The 15,482-nt window shown below is 49.8% G+C and overlaps 1 protein-coding gene across 3 annotated transcripts in view; it reads right to left on the minus strand.

The window, feature by feature from the left end:
• Positions 1–1,873: 1,873 nt before the first annotated feature.
• LOC140729774 (cadherin-related family member 5-like) overlaps positions 1,874–15,482 on the minus strand; it is a 152,742-nt gene continuing 139,133 nt past the window's right edge. For 2 of the 3 annotated variants that reach the window (XM_073049977.1, XM_073049976.1), the window contains 4 exons: positions 12,833–13,084; positions 11,570–11,797; positions 8,587–8,750; positions 1,874–4,236 (listed from right to left, as the gene is read on the minus strand). In XM_073049977.1, coding sequence (XP_072906078.1) covers positions 3,793–4,236; positions 8,587–8,750; positions 11,570–11,797; positions 12,833–13,084 — 1,088 coding nt within the window. In that variant the 3' untranslated portion in view covers positions 1,874–3,792. The remainder of the gene's footprint in view (positions 4,237–8,586; positions 8,751–11,569; positions 11,798–12,832; positions 13,085–15,482) is intronic. The other variant, XM_073049978.1, reaches the window with a different exon arrangement.

Consider the following 15,482-nt stretch of genomic DNA (forward strand, 5'->3'; position numbering starts at 1 on the left):
GAATCTTGCAGAGTGTTGCATATGAATCTGCACTCATGCCACTCCGGGACTTGGGCTATATATTTCATTCACTTTATGATTGTATGTTGTTCTGCTATCATAACAGTATGTGCTATTTGTATTATGTGCAGTGTGCTGTGGGTAATGTGTTTTATAGCTTGGCCCTGATGAACACTGTATGGTTGAATGATGATTAAACTTGAACGTGAACATTCACCCACCACCTTTCCACACAGTTTGGAGCAAGATGCCCTCTGAACTTTCCTTGTTCCCCTCCACTCTCCTGTTCCCACCCCCCAATTTGTCTAAGCAGTAGGGTTGACTGTCTCTCAAAAATGTGATGTCAACCATTCAGGTACGCACCACAGAACCTGGCTCGAAACCAGAAAACTAGACCGTGAGGAGTGTGTCAGGATTCCCATTGACAGCGAGAAACCTGACTCTCACCCACTGTGTTCTTAATGTCGAAATATGTCATCCAATTCCTGTTCCTGGACTGGACAAACTTTCACAGCCTTTATGGAACCAATGTGCAGTGTTGAGAAGGTCATTCATATATGTGATGTGCATAAACACAGACCTCCACCATGGACAGTCCTGGCCAGGCTACAGAACTCCACCATGGACAGTCCCAGGCCAGGCTACAGAACTCCACCATGGACGGTCCCAGGCCAGGCTACAGAACTCCACCATGGACGGTCCCAGGCCAGGCTACAGAACTCCACCATGGACGGTCCCAGGCCAGGCTACAGAACTCCACCATGGACGGTCCCAGGCCAGGCTACAGAACTCCACCATGGACGGTCCCAGGCCAGGCTACAGAGCTCCACCATGGACGGTCCCAGGCCCGGCTACAGAACTCCACCATGGACGGTCCCAGGCCCGGCTACAGAACTCCACCATGGACGGTCCCAGGCCAGGCTACAGAGCTCCACCATGGACGGTCCCAGGCCAGGCTACAGAACTCCACCACGGACAGTCCCAGGCCAGGCTACAGAACTCCATCACGGACAGTCCCAGGCCAGGCTACAGAACTCCACCACGGACAGTCCCAGGCCAGGCTACAGAACTCCACCACGGACAGTCCCAGGCCAGGCTACAGAACTCCACCACGGACAGTCCCAGGCCAGGCTACAGAACTCCACCACGGACAGTCCCAGTCCAGGCTACAGAACTCCACCATGGACAGTCCTGGCCCAGCTACAGAACTCCACCATGGACAGTCCTGGCCCAGCTACAGAACTCCACCATGGACGGTCCCAGGCCAGGCTACAGAACTCCACCACGGACGGTCCTGGCCAGGCTACAGAACTCCACCATGGACGGTCCTGGCCAGGCTACAGAACTCCACCATGGACGGTCCCAGGCCAGGCTACAGAACTCCACCATGGACAGTCCTGGCCCGGCTACAGAACTCCACCATGGACAGTCCCAGGCCAGGCTACAGAACTCCACCATGGACAGTCCTGGCCAGGCTACAGAACTCCACCACAGATGGTCCCAGGCCAGGCTACAGAACTTCACCACGGATGGTGTGAAGCCACAGGGCCAATGAGCCTTCGGTCGAGGACAGAGGGTTGTGGCGAGGTGCTGCCAGTGGGCTTTACCCAGCAGTGGTGACGGGCTGACGGAGAAGCCAGAAACACTGCAGGTGCTGGAAATCCTGAGCAACACACAAAATACTGGAAGAACTCAGCAGGTCAGGCTGCATCTATGAACAGGAATAAAGAGTTGATGTTTCAGGCTGAGATCTGAAGATTTTGTGCGTGGTATGTGGGATGTGTGTTGAACCCACAACTGAAGTTAAGTCTGAAGCTACGCCAGAGCTCAGCTAATCTCAGCTCTTGTTACACAACTAGCAATTCAAGAGGAGAACTGTCTCATTAGGAGGTTTATTAGAGATGACAATATTCAGTAACTACAAGATCAAGCAGCATGGTGTTGTTAAACCATAAAGCATAGGAGCAGAATTAGACCGATCGGCCCATTGATCATTCTCCACCATTCCATCAGGGCTGATTTATTTTCTCTCTCAACCCCATTCTCCTGCCTTCTCCCCAACCCTTTGATGCCCTTACTAATCAAGAACACATTAATTTCTGCTTTAAATATACCCAATAACATTGCCTCCACAACCAGCTGTGGCAATGTATTACACAGATTCACTATCTTCTGGGATTAGTTTGGGGACTGTCACAGGGCTGTGGGGAGAGAGTGGGACAGTGGGATTAGTGTGGAGACTGACACAGGACTGAGGGGAGAGAGTGGGACAGTGGGATTAGTGTGGGGACTGACACAGGGCTGTGGGGAGAGTGGGACAGTGGGATTAGTGTGGGGACTGACACAGGGCTGTGGAGAGAGAGTGGGACAGTGGGATTAGTGTGGGGACTGACACAGGACTGTGGGGAGAGAGTGGGACAGTGGGATTAGTGTGGGGACTGACACAGGGCTGTGGAGAGAGAGTGGGACAGTGGGATTAGTGTGGGGACTGACACAGGGCTGTGGGGAGAGAGTGGGACAGTGGGATTAGTTTGGGGACTGACACAGGGCTGTGGGGAGAGAGTGGGACAGTGGGATTAGTGTGGGGACTGACACAGGGCTGTGGGGTGAGAGTGGGACAGTGGGATTAGTTTGGGGACTGACACAGGGCTGTGGGGAGAGAGTGGGACAGTGGGATTAGTTTGGGGACTGACAAAGGGCTGTGGGGAGAGAGTGGGACAGTGGGATTAGTGTGGGGACTGACAGGGCTGTGTGGAGAGAGTGGGACAGTGGGATTAGTGTGGGGACTGACACAGGACTGTGGGGAGAGAGTGGGACAGTGGGATTAGTGTGGGGACTGACACAGGGCTGTGGGGTGAGAGTGGGACAGTGGGATTAGTGTGGGACTGACACAGGGCTGTGGGGAGAGAGTGGGACAGTGGGATTAGTTTGGGGACTGACACAGGGCTGTGGGGAGAGAGTGGGACAGTGGGATTAGTGTGGGGACTGACACAGGGCTGTGTGGAGAGAGTGGGACAGTGGGATTAGTGTGGGACTGACACAGGGCTGTGTGGAGAGAGCAGGGCAGTGGAATTAGTCTGAGACAGAGTTGAATCAGCAGAGTTTATTAAACTATTTGGTTAGTTAAATTTTTGACACCTCCAGAATATTTCAGGTCTTTGGTTTGTCTGAATTTCAAATGCGTAATAATCATTGTTGGAGAATCTGTGAGATGGATCACCAAGGGAGTGTGAGTCAGGAGATCAGTGAGGGCCTGTTACAGAGTGCAGTGTCCAGAATGTGTGTGAGCAGTGTGTCCGCGTCCCGTGGCTTTGGGCTGGACCCTGGGCTGCCCACGTCTACTGCATCACCATCTGATATCGAAAGGCACCACATCAGGAAAAACTGCAGAAAGTTGTAAACTCAGCCTGCTCCATCATGGGCAGTAGCATCCCCGGTACCCAGGACACCTTTGAAAGGCGGTGCCTCAGAAAGGCAGCATCCATCATTAAGGACCCCCTCACACAGGGCGTGCCCCCCTTTCATTGCTACCATCAGTAAGGAGGTGCAGGAACCTGAAGGGACACACTCAGTGATTCAGGAACATTGTTTCCCCACCATGATCAGATTTCTGAAACGACAATGAACCCATGAGCCCCTCACTATTTTCCCTCTTTCTCCACTACCTATTAATTTTTGATCTATATTGTATTATAGTAATTTATAGTTCTTTATGTTTTGCAATGTACGACTGCCACAAAACAATGAATTTCATGGCATGTCCCACTGATATTCAACCTGATTTTGATTCCATCACAGATTGGAGTAGAAGCCACCATCATCATTGTCGGAACCATCCCTTCCTTCCTCGTCATCCTCTGGGCACTCGATCACTCGCTCCTCGTTGGCCTGTGGCTCGATGTCCTCTTTGAACCAGACGGCTTTGTAGCCCTCTGCAGCCTTCCTCTCTTTGGTGAGGATGGACTTCACCTCGCCGTCCGTCGTGACCTCCTCCAGCGAGTTCCGATCATAGTCATCCCCGGGATTGTTCCTGCTCCCAATCGCTCCCAACTTCCCCGGGCTGCTGTCCACGGCCGGTTCCAAGACAGAGGCTAGAGCGCTGGCTGTGACCACAGGCATGCTCTCCTGTGGTAACTGCCCTGTCTTCAGGGATGACTTCAACGTTTCTTCCACCAGGAAGCCCTGGTTTGTGAACTGCACTGGGTCACCCTCTGACGAGTGTGACTGTCTGGGAAACTGAAAGAATTACCATGGAAATTAGTGGCTGATCTTTGTTTGGGCATCAGCATCAACCGGGTTAATACAGGGGCACAGGGAGGATGAGTAGTCATAAACTTTTGCCCAGGGAAGTGCAGTCTCAATCAAGAGGATACGGGATTAGGGTGAGAGTCATTGAGCGGAAACAAAACCCTTCGGCCCATCTTGTCTATGCTGAACTCAAAGTTCAAAGTAAATTTATTATCTATATATGTCACCATATATAATGTTGAGATTCATTTTCTTGTGGGCATTCACAGTAATTCGAAAGAAACACAATAGAATCAATTAAAACTACACACAAGGCGGACAAGCAACCAATGTGTAAAAGCCAACAAAGTGTGCAAATACAAACGGTAATATAAATATAAAGGCAATAAATAAATAAGCAATAAATATTGAGAACATGAGATGAAGAGTCCTTGAAAGTGAGTCCATCGGTTGGGGAACAATTGAGTGTTGGGTGAGTGAAGTTATCCACGTTGGTTCAAGTGCCTATTAAACTGCCTTCTCCCATCAATCTGCACCGGGACCATATTCCTCTCATACACATACTATCAAAACTTTGCTTAAATATTGAAATAAAACCTGCATCCACCACTTCCACCGGCAGCTCTCCACACTCTCAGCACCCTCTGAGTGAAGATGTTGTCCTTAAACATTTCATCTTTCATCCCTAATCCTTGAACACTAGTTCTAGTCTCACCCAACTAAAGTGGAAAAAGCCAGCTTACTTTTACCCTATCTCTTCCCCCAAGATTTTGTATACCTCGATCAAATCTCTCCTCATTCTCCCCTGCTCCTGGAGAATGATTTAATGGGGATCATAATGGTAATTTCTCACCCATGGGTAGTGACTATATGGAACGAGTTGCCGGGGGAAGTGGTTGAAGCAAGTACACTAACGTTAAAAAGTCATTTGGGCTGGTACATGGATACGAATAATTTAGAGGAATATATGAGGTGCCCTGGGAGGGCTAGCACCTCTGGTGAAGCTGCTTGTCTATTCTGGGGCAGCTCACTCAACTTTGGTGTCCACCGGATACTCAGCCCTCACCTGCGACTCCAAGTAGAGATGTGTGACAGTTGCCACACCTTGGTACACCACTTTGAGAGGCAAGCTACACTAGGTGAGAGTAGCCATTGGGCCTCTTACTCCATTGTATTAAGGACATGCCTGTTCTAGCATGCAAAGTCAGCTCTGGTGGACTGGGCAGATGAGATCAACTGCCAGTGCAGATCCATCGGCAATGCTCTGTGGAGAGTGAAGGGCATGACAAGGCACAGGAGAGTCACGGTCATCCACTGCAACCCACCGGACCCGGACGTCTGAGGTCGAGAGAGTGGAACCGTCCCAGTGCAACAGCTTTCCCACTTTAAAAACCCTCCCTTCCGGGTACCTGTCATCGTCAGATACGACGGACAACTAGAAGAACAGGGGTCCCCAAGCTGAGTCCTGTGACATCTTAGTTCACTTCTTCTACAAGTACGTGAAGAGCAAGAGGACAAGATGTGATGGAATAGTACCAATCAAATGTGATAGTGGATAAGTGTGTATGGAACCACAGGAGACAGCTGAGGTACTTAGTGAATACTTTGCTTCAGTATTCACTACGGAAAAGGATCTTGGCGATTGTAGGGATAACTTACAGCTGCCTGAAAAGCTTGAGCTTATAGACATCAAGAAAGAGGATGAGCAGGAACTTTTGGAAAGCATCAAGTTGGATAAGTCACCGGGACCAGACAAGATGTACCCCAGGCTACTGTGGGAGGTGAGGGAGGAGATTACTGAGCCTCTGGTAATGATCTTTGCATCATCAATGAGGACGGGAGAGGTTCTGGAGGATTGGAGGGTTGCAGACGTTGTTCCCTTATTCAAGAAAGGGAGTAGAGATAGCCCAGGAAATTATAGACCAGTGAGTCTTACCTCAGTGGTTGGTAAGTTGATGGAGAAGATCCTGAGAGGTGGGATTTATGAACATTTGGAGAGGCATAATATGATTAGGAATAGTCAGCAATGGCTTTGTCAAAGGCAGGTCGTGCCTTATGAGCCTGATTGAATTTTTTGAGGATGTGAATAAACACAATTGATGAAGGAAGAGCAATAGATGTAGTGTATTTGGATTTCAGCAAGGCATTTGATAAGGTACTCCATGCAAGGTTTACTGAGAAAGTAAAGAGGCATGGGATCTAAATTGGCCTTGCTTTGTGGATCCAGAATTGGCTTACCCACAGAAGCCAAAGACTGGCTGTAGACTGGTCATATTCTGCATGGAGGTCATTGACCAGTGGTGTGCCTCAGGGATCTGTTCTGGGACCCTTACTCTTCGTGATGTTTATAAATGACCTGGATGAGTTAGTAGAGGGATGTGTTAGTAAATTCGCCGATGACAGAAAGGTTGGAGGTGTTGTGGATAGTGTAGAGGGCAGTCAGAGGTTACAGCGGGACATCGATAGGATGTAAAACTGGGCTGAGAAGTGGCAGATGGAGTTCAACCCAGATAAGTGTGAGGTGGTTCATTTTGGTAGGTCAAATATGATGGCAGGATAGAGTATTAATAGTAAGACTCTTGGCAGTGTGGAGGATCAGAGGGATCTTGGGGTCCGAGTCCATAGGACACTCAAAGCTGCTACGTAGGTTGACCCTGTGGTTAAGAAGGCATACGGTGCATTGACCTTCATCAATAATGGGATTGAGTTTTAAGAGCCGAGAGGTAATGTTGCAGCTATATAGGACCCTGGTCAGGCCCCACTTGGAGTACTGTGCTCAGTTCTGGTCGCCTCACTACAGGAAGGATGTGGAAATTATTAAAAGGGTGCAGAGGAGATTTACAAGGATGTTGCCTGAATTGGGGAGCATGCCTTATGAGAATAGGTCGGCCTTTTCTCCTTGGAGTGACAGAGGATGAGAGGTGACCTGATAGAGATGTATAAGATGATGAGAGGCATTGATCATGAGGATAGTCAAAGGCCTTTTTCCAGGGCTAACACAAGGGGGCACAGTTTTAAGGTGCTTGGAAATAGGTACGGAGGAGATGTCAGGAGTAAGTTTTTTTTACACAGAGAGTGGTGAGTGTGTGGAATGGGCTGCCAGCAAAGGTGGTGGATGTGATAGGGTCTTTTAAGAGGCTCCTGGATAGGTACATGGAGCTTCGAAAATAGAGGGCTATGGGTAACCCTAGGTAATTTCTGAAGTAAGTACATGTTCAGTACAGCATTGTGGGCCGAAGGGCCTGTATTGTGCTGTTGGTTTTCTATGTTTGTTTCTAATGGTAGGGGTCCATGGCATTAGAAACCCCTGCATTATGAAGTGAATGGGACAAGGTCAGGAAGGCACCATAGTCAACATTGACCAGTTGGGTCAAAGGGCCTATTTCTGTGCTCTATGGCTTATATTGCTGAAACAGAAATGTTCAATTGTGTCGAAGGTGTGAGGCTGGGACCCTTATTATCCATCCTGAGACCTTCCAGAGCTGCCGACCATGCACTAAGGTTTGGCCAACATGCTGCTGGTTTACCTCCAGTTCCCTGCCCCTGACCACATCCTTGTTCTCTCTACTACACCTACACCTAGCCCAAGACTGTAGAGAGGTCCTCATGTGGTTGGGGTCGATCATGGATGCTGCAACCCAGCTGTCTACACAGGCCAGAACGCAAGCCAGGGAAGAACAATGTGGAAAGCAAGCTATTGTGGCCACAGCAGGCTCCTCCACCCATCTCCGTGCAGCTGATGAGTGCAAAGGAAAGACAGAGACCGACACAGTGGGTGGTGGGAAAAGACAAATCTCAGAGCTGTATATACTTTAATAAATGCACCTTGAACCTTGAGTTTGGTACCGGTGAGTTACCAGTCAGCATTAAACTCAATGTAGGACTGGCTTAGGGCCTCCGGGGTTTACCCCTGGGCCTTCCCCATAAGTGGGTATAGCCACAGTGCAGTGGAGGTTTGAGATCAGAGTTTACCTTCTTCCAGGTGAGTTGCCAACACAGCTGGCAAGCCCCATCTGCCCAAAGTGACTGGTTTTAAGGTGCCAGTAATCCGTCTTTGCCCCTTCTCCTGTCAATAGAAATGGTTCCACTGGGCTTAGTAGCTGAGCGACACTGAAGGCCAGGAGCAGGACTTGGTTGTCAGAGGCTGTTTGAGATGTGCGCCATTGGGAGCATTTAGTAGGTAGTGGGAGCTTGTCCCCATGAACCCCACTCCTCCAGCTAAGGGCTCAACAAGACCCCACTGATTAACCAGACCCAGCTCCTGCCTCCCCCTACTTCCCTTTCGCTAATGGTTCCAAGATCACCCCTGTCCCTGTCAGGCGGGTGTTGATAACTTACACTCTTTAAGCGTGCTGCTGTCCTTCGCTTGAGTTTGGCCCATCCGCCGTCCTGGAGGAGAATTCCGATGACAATGATACAGATTATTAGGAGGAGGGAGAGAGGCACACCGACTGCCGCCATGTGTTTGGCGTCATACAGCAACAGCTGGCGCGTCTGGTTGTCTGCAAGACAGAACACAAGACCATAAGACACAGGAGCAGAATTAGGCCATTTGGCCCATCGAGTCTGCTCTGCCATTTCATCATAGGTTAAATTATTATCCAACTCAACCCCATTCTCCTGCCTTCTCCTTGTAACCTTTGATGCCCTGACTAATTAAGAAATTATCAACCTCTGCTTTAAATATACTTAATGACTTGGCCTCCACATTCATTTATGTGGCAATGAATTTCATAGATTTCCCACTCTCTGACTAAAGAAATTCCTCCTAATCCATTTTAAAGGGACGTCCCTCTATTCTGAGGCTGTGCTCTCTGGCCCAAGACTCCACCGGTATTGGAAACATCCTCTTTCTCTAGGCCTTTCAGTATTCAATAGGTTTCAATGTGATCTCCCCCCATTTTGCTAAGCTCCAGAGTACTGGCCCACAGACATCATACATTGACCCTTTCATTGATGGGGGCAGTGTGAACTGTTGCCACTCTTCAGCCACTGCACACTGGGAAGCTTTGCTGTTTCCTCTGCCCCTAATTCAGAGGACCATGTGGCCCCCAACCCCATGCCACCCCTCAGGGCAGAGTTAGATACCAGAGGTGGGCACAGAGGGGTTCCCAGTGGGCTGTGGAAGGAAGGGCAGGTGAGTTGCTAGGACCCATGGGTTTTCCTCAGACGGGCACAGGCACGCATTGGGACACAAGTTGGCTGCTGGGATTACGGCTGGACCATGGCTGCTGGGTGGGAGGGGTGCACTGTGGGAGAGAGCAGTACTAAGGGTATTGCAACTGAACCTGTATCTATCACTTGTGTTGGCAGCTCATTCCACACTCTCACAACCCGCTGAGTGCAGAAATTCCCCCGACATTTCACCCTTCACCCTTAACCTATGACCTCTAGTAGTCTCACCCAACCTGAGGGGAAGAAGCCTGCTTACAATCATCCTATCTGTACACTTCATAATTTTGTATGTCTCTATAAGATCTCTTCTCAATAAAGTCTTAGAGTCATAGAATGATAGAAAAGTACAGCACAGAAACAGGCCCTTTGGCCCATCTTGTCCATTATGAACCATTAAAACTACTTACTCCCATCAACCTGCACCTGGACCATAGCCCTCCATACCCCTAACATCCATGTACTTATCCAATCTTCTCTGAAACATTGAATTCAAGCTTGCAGGCCCTACTTATCAACTTGTTCCACGCTCTCACGACCTTCTGAGTGAAGAAGTTTCTCCTCATGTTCCCCTTAAATTTTTCACCTTTCACCCTTAACCCATGACCTCTGGTTGTAGTGCCAACCTACCTCAGTGGAAAAAGCCTGCTTGCATTTACCCTATCGTCAGATACATAGAGCATAACGGAGAGGCGACAGTGGATAGAGGCCACTGGAAAACGATGCTGGAGAGATAGCAATGGGGAGGACAACAAAATAGCAGAGGAACTGAATAAGTATTTTGCATCAATCTTCATTGTGGAAGACTGTAGCAGTATGGTAGAAGTTCCAGGTACCAGGGGGCATGAAGTATGTGAAGATACCATAACTAGAGAGAAGGTTCTTGAGCAACTGGAAGGTCTGAAGGTAGGTAAGTCACTGAATCAGATGGTGTACAGCCTGGAGTTCTGAAAGAGGTGGCTGAAGAGATCGTGAAGGACTAGGGATGATCTTTCAAGGATCACTAGATTCTGGAATGGTTCTGGAAGACTGGAAAATTGCAAATGTCACTCCGTTCTTCAAGTAGGGAGAGAGGCGGAAGAAAGGAAATATAGGTCAGATAGACAGACCTCAGTAGTTGGGAAGATGTTGGAGTTAATTATTAAACACGAGGTCTCGAGGTACTTGGAGGCATATGATATAATAGGCTGTAGTCAGCACGGTTTCCTCAAGAGAAAAACTTGCCTGATGAATCTGTTGGAATTCTTTGAAGAAATAACAAGCAGGAGAGACAAAGGAGAATCGGTTGATGTGTACTTGGATTTTCAGAAGGCCTTTGACAAGGTGCCGCACATGAGGCTGCTTAACTGACTATGAGCCCACAGTATAACAGGAAAGATTCTTGTTTGGATAAAGCAGTGGCTGATTAGCATGAGGCAAAGGGTGGGTGTGGTGAACTAGATATACCTGTCTGACTGCTCCTGTGGCTCCTCCCACAGACCCCTGCTGACTGCTCCTGTGGCTCCTCCCACAGACCCCTGTATAAAGGCGACTGTGGTCTGCTGCTCTCCCTCATTTTCCCAGGATGTAGTGTTGTTCTTCAGTCAATAAAAGCCGATATCTCACTTCCTAAGTCTCAGCGTGAGTTATTGATGGTGCATCAATTTTATTGACTGTGGTGAACTAGATATACCTGTCTGACTGCTCCTGTGGCTCCTCCCACAGTGGGACTGTTTCTTTTAACATAATATGTCAATGATTGGATGTTGGAATTGTTGGATTTCTTGCAAAGTTTGCAGATGATATGAAGATAGGTGCAGGTGGTTTTGAGGAAGTAGACAGGCTACAGAAGGACTTAGACAGATGAGGAGAATGGGCAAAGAAGTGGCAGATGGAATACAGTGTCAGGAAGTGTATGGTCCTGCACTTTGGGAGAAGAAATGAAAGGGTTGACTATTTTCTAAATGGAGCGAAAATACAAAAATGTGAGGCCCAAAGGAATTTGGGAGTCCTTGTGCAGGATTCCCTCAAGGTTAATTTGCAAGTTGAATCTGTGGAAAGGAAGGCAAATGCGATGTTAGCATTCATTTCAAGGGAATAGAATATAAAAGCAAGGATGTACAAGGGGCATGCAGTGATGAGCTGGCACAGTGTGATCCCACTAGCTTACTTGTTACTCCTGGTCCGGAGTCAGGGTGTTTAGACGAAGATGGCCCAGCTCCTGAGGTGCCCAGGTTTGGTGTTGTCCCAGTGACTGGAGGTTTGGTTGATGTAGGTCGGGGTCCAGGGGGCTGTCCGTCTGTAGTTCCAGAGGTCGTGGGTGGGTTCTTGGACGTGTGAGTCACTGGTTCCGATGGTCCAGTTCCTCGAGCTGTTGTTGTTTTCACGGAGGGTGGAGCTGGTTTAAAAGGAGCTCACTTTAATAAAGCGAGAGGCAGCGGGATGGTGATTTCAGGATCCAGTGATGGGTCAGGGATACGGTGCCCGTGTGTGTTCAGCCCTTGCGCTACTGTATGATGGTCTGTGGTGCAACAGGTCACAGCTCCCTGTCACGACATCTCCACACTGCTGTCTACTCACTATTCTGTGTGGTTCATCCCGCCTCCGAATATGCATGGACCTGCCCACACCTTTAGATGAAGTGTCATACTGCAGGAGTGGTGGTACTGAGGGAGGGTCACTGTGGGGGGGGCGGTACTGAGAGAGGGTCACACTGTGGGGGGGCGGTACTGAGAGAGGGTCACACTGTGGGGGGGCGGTACTGAGAGAGGGTCACACTGAGGGAGGGTCACACTGTGGGGGGGCGGTACTGAGGAAGGGTCACACTGTGGGGGGGGCAGTACTGAGAGAGGGTCACACTGAGGGAGGGGTGGTACTGAGGGAGGGTCACATTGAGGGAGGGGTGGTACTGAGGGAGGGTCACACTGTGGGGGGGCGGTACTGAGAGAGGGTCACACTGTGGGAGGGGCAGTACTGAGAGAGGGTCACACTGTGGGAGGGGCAATACTGAGAGAGGGTCACACTGTGGGAGGGGCAGTACTGAGAGAGGGTCACACTGTGGGAGGGGCAATACTGAGAGAGGGTCACACCGTGGGAGGGGCGGTACGGAGGGAGGGTCACACTGTGGGGAGGTGGTACTGAGGAGGGGCGGATCTTAGGGAACGTTGCACTGCGGAAGGGGTGAAAATTAGGGAATGTCACACTGTGGGAGGGGTGAATCTTAGGGAACGTCACACTGCTGGAGTGGCGCTACTGCGGAGTGGGACATCTGCCTTGGCTGGACTCGCTCACTCAGCTGGGACATGTGGGAGAAAGTTGGGATGAGAATTGCTGCTGAACCGCCGGTTTCTCAGGAAGTGCTGGGGAATGGGGTAGTGGACTCTACCAGGGACACGTGCTGGGGAATTGACACAGTGTGATCCCACTAGCTTACTTGTTACTCCTGGTCCGGGGTCAGGGTGTTTAGACGAAGATGGCCCAGCTCCTGAGGTGCCCAGGTTTGGTGTTGTCCCAATGACCGGAGGTTTGGTTGATGTAGGTCGGGGTCCAGGGGGCTGTCCGTCTGTAGTTCCAGAGGTCCTGGGTGGGTTCTTGGACGTGTGGGCTGACACAGTCCTGGCTGTGTGAGTCACTGGTTCCGATGGTCCGGTTCCCCGAGCTGTTGTTGTTTTCACGGACGGTGGAGCTGGTTTAAAAGGAGCTCACTTTAATAAAGAGAGAGGCAGTGGGATGGGTTATCCCAGGATCCAGTGATGGGTCAGGGATACAGTTCCCATCTGTGTTTGGGTACAGATCGGGCTCTCACTCTACCATGGGATAGTCCGTGTTGGAACAGGTCACATTTCCTTGTGATGGCATCTTCTCAGGGCTATTTACCTCCTACCGCTTGTGGTCCATCCCTCCCTCTGAATATTCCTGGACTCCCATTCCCACTCGTCACATTGTGGAAGGAGTGCTTCTGAGGAATTCTCTCTGCGTCTTTCTCAATCCCTGTCAAGGTGGTCTTGTAGCTTTCTGCTTCTTTCTCAATAAAAGAACCAACTAGTTCCCCTCCAGTACCAGCCCCACCCTTACAGTCTGCCAGAAATGCTCCTCACCCTCAACAATTTCTACTTCGGCTCCTCCCACTTTCTCCAGACTCAAGGAGTGGCCATGGGCCCCAGATATGCCTGCCTCTTCTTTGACTATGTAGAATAGTCTATCTTCCAAGCCTTTCCCGGTAATGCTCCCCAAATCTTCCTCCACTACATTGACCTCTGCATTGGTGCTGCTTCATGCATTCATGCTGAGCTCTTCAGTTTCATCAACTTTGCCTCTAACTTCCACCTTGCCCTTAAATTCACATGGTCCATTTCTGACATCTCTCTCACCTTTCTTAAGCTCTCTGTCTCCATCTCTGGAGACTAATAGTTGACCCACATCTTTTATAAACCTACTGATTCTGACGGTTATCTTGAATATACCTCTTCACACTCTGTAAAAATGCTATTCCCTTTTCTTAGTTCTTTCATCTTAGCCACATCTATTGCCTGGATGTAGTTTCCTTTCCAGGATATCAGAGAGGTCCTCCTTCTTCAAAGAACAGGGTTTCTCTTCCTCCACCATTGGTGCTGTACTCATTCGCATCTCCTCCATTTCCCGAACATCTGCACTCGTCCCATCATCCCACCATCTTACCGGGGATAGAGTTCCTCTTGTCCTCATTTACCACTCCATGAGTTTCCGCATTCAACACATCATTCTCCATAACTTCTGCCATCTCCAAAGATATCTTTACCTTCTCCCCCCTCTCCACTTTCCACAGAGATCACTCCCTCAGTGATTCCCTTGTCTATTTGTCCCTCCCCACTAATCTCCCTCCTGCCACTTATCCCAGGGAGCAGCCAAAGTGCTACACTTGCCCAGTCACCACCTCCCTCACCTCCATTCAGGGCCCCAAGCAGTCTTTCCAGGTGAGGTAACACTTCATCTGTGAATCTGCTGGGGTTGTCTACTGTATCCTGTGCTCCCGATGCAGCCTCCTCTACATTGGTGAGACCCGTCATAAATTGTAGGATTGCATAATTGAGCAGCTCTGTGGAACTTCCCAGTGGCCAAACATCTTAATTCTGATTCCCATTCCCAATCTGAGATGTCAGTTCATGGCCTCCTCTTGTTCCAAGATGGGGCACCCTTAGGGTGGAGAAGCAACACTTTATATTCCACCTCGATAGCCTCCGACCTATGGCATGAATATCAATTTTTCCTTCTGGTAAAAAAAATTCCTATCCCCTCCCCTCTTCTATTTCCCACTCTGGCCTCTTCCCTCTTCTCACCTACCCATCACCTCCCCCTGCATCCCCTCTTCCTACCCCTCACCTCCCCCTGCGTCCCCTCTTCCTTCCCTTTCTCCTATGCTCCACTCTCCTCTCCCATCAAATTCTTTCTTCTCCAGACCTTTACTTTTCCTGCTCAGCTGGGTTTCCACCTCACTTTCTAGCTGGTCCTCCTCACCCCTCCCCCTCCTTTTTGTTCTGCCATCTTCCTCCCTTCCTTTCCAGTCCTGGGGAAGGGTCTTGGCCAGAAACATTGTCTGCTTCTTCTCCCCCGTAGATGCTGCCTGACCTGCTGAGTTCCTCCAGCATTTTGTATGTGTTACTCTTGATTTCCAGCATCTGCAGAACTTCTTGTGATTTTGAGGAATTGTCACACTGTCAGAGGGGCGAATCTTAGGGAACGTCACACTGCTGGAGTGGCGGTACTGCGGAGTGGGACATCTGCCTTGGCTGGACTCGCTCACTCAGCTGGGACATGTGGGAGAAAGTTGGGATGAGCATTGCTGCTGAACCGCCGGTTTCTCAGGAAGTGCTGGGGAATGGGGTAGTGGACTCTACCAGGGACACGTGCTGGGGAATTGACACAGTGTGATCCCACTAGCTTACTTGTTACTCCTGGTCCGGGGTCAGGGTGTTTAGACGAAGATGGCCCAGCTCCTGAGGTGCCCAGGTTTGGTGTTGTCCCAGTGACCAGAGGTTTGGTTGATGTAGGTCGGGGTCCAAGGGTCTGTCCGTCTGTAGTTCCAGAGGTCGTGGGTTGGCTCTTGT

The sequence above is a fragment of the Hemitrygon akajei genome, chromosome 6 (assembly GCF_048418815.1).
Source record: "Hemitrygon akajei chromosome 6, sHemAka1.3, whole genome shotgun sequence".
In the NCBI taxonomy this organism is placed as follows: domain Eukaryota; kingdom Metazoa; phylum Chordata; class Chondrichthyes; order Myliobatiformes; family Dasyatidae; genus Hemitrygon; species Hemitrygon akajei.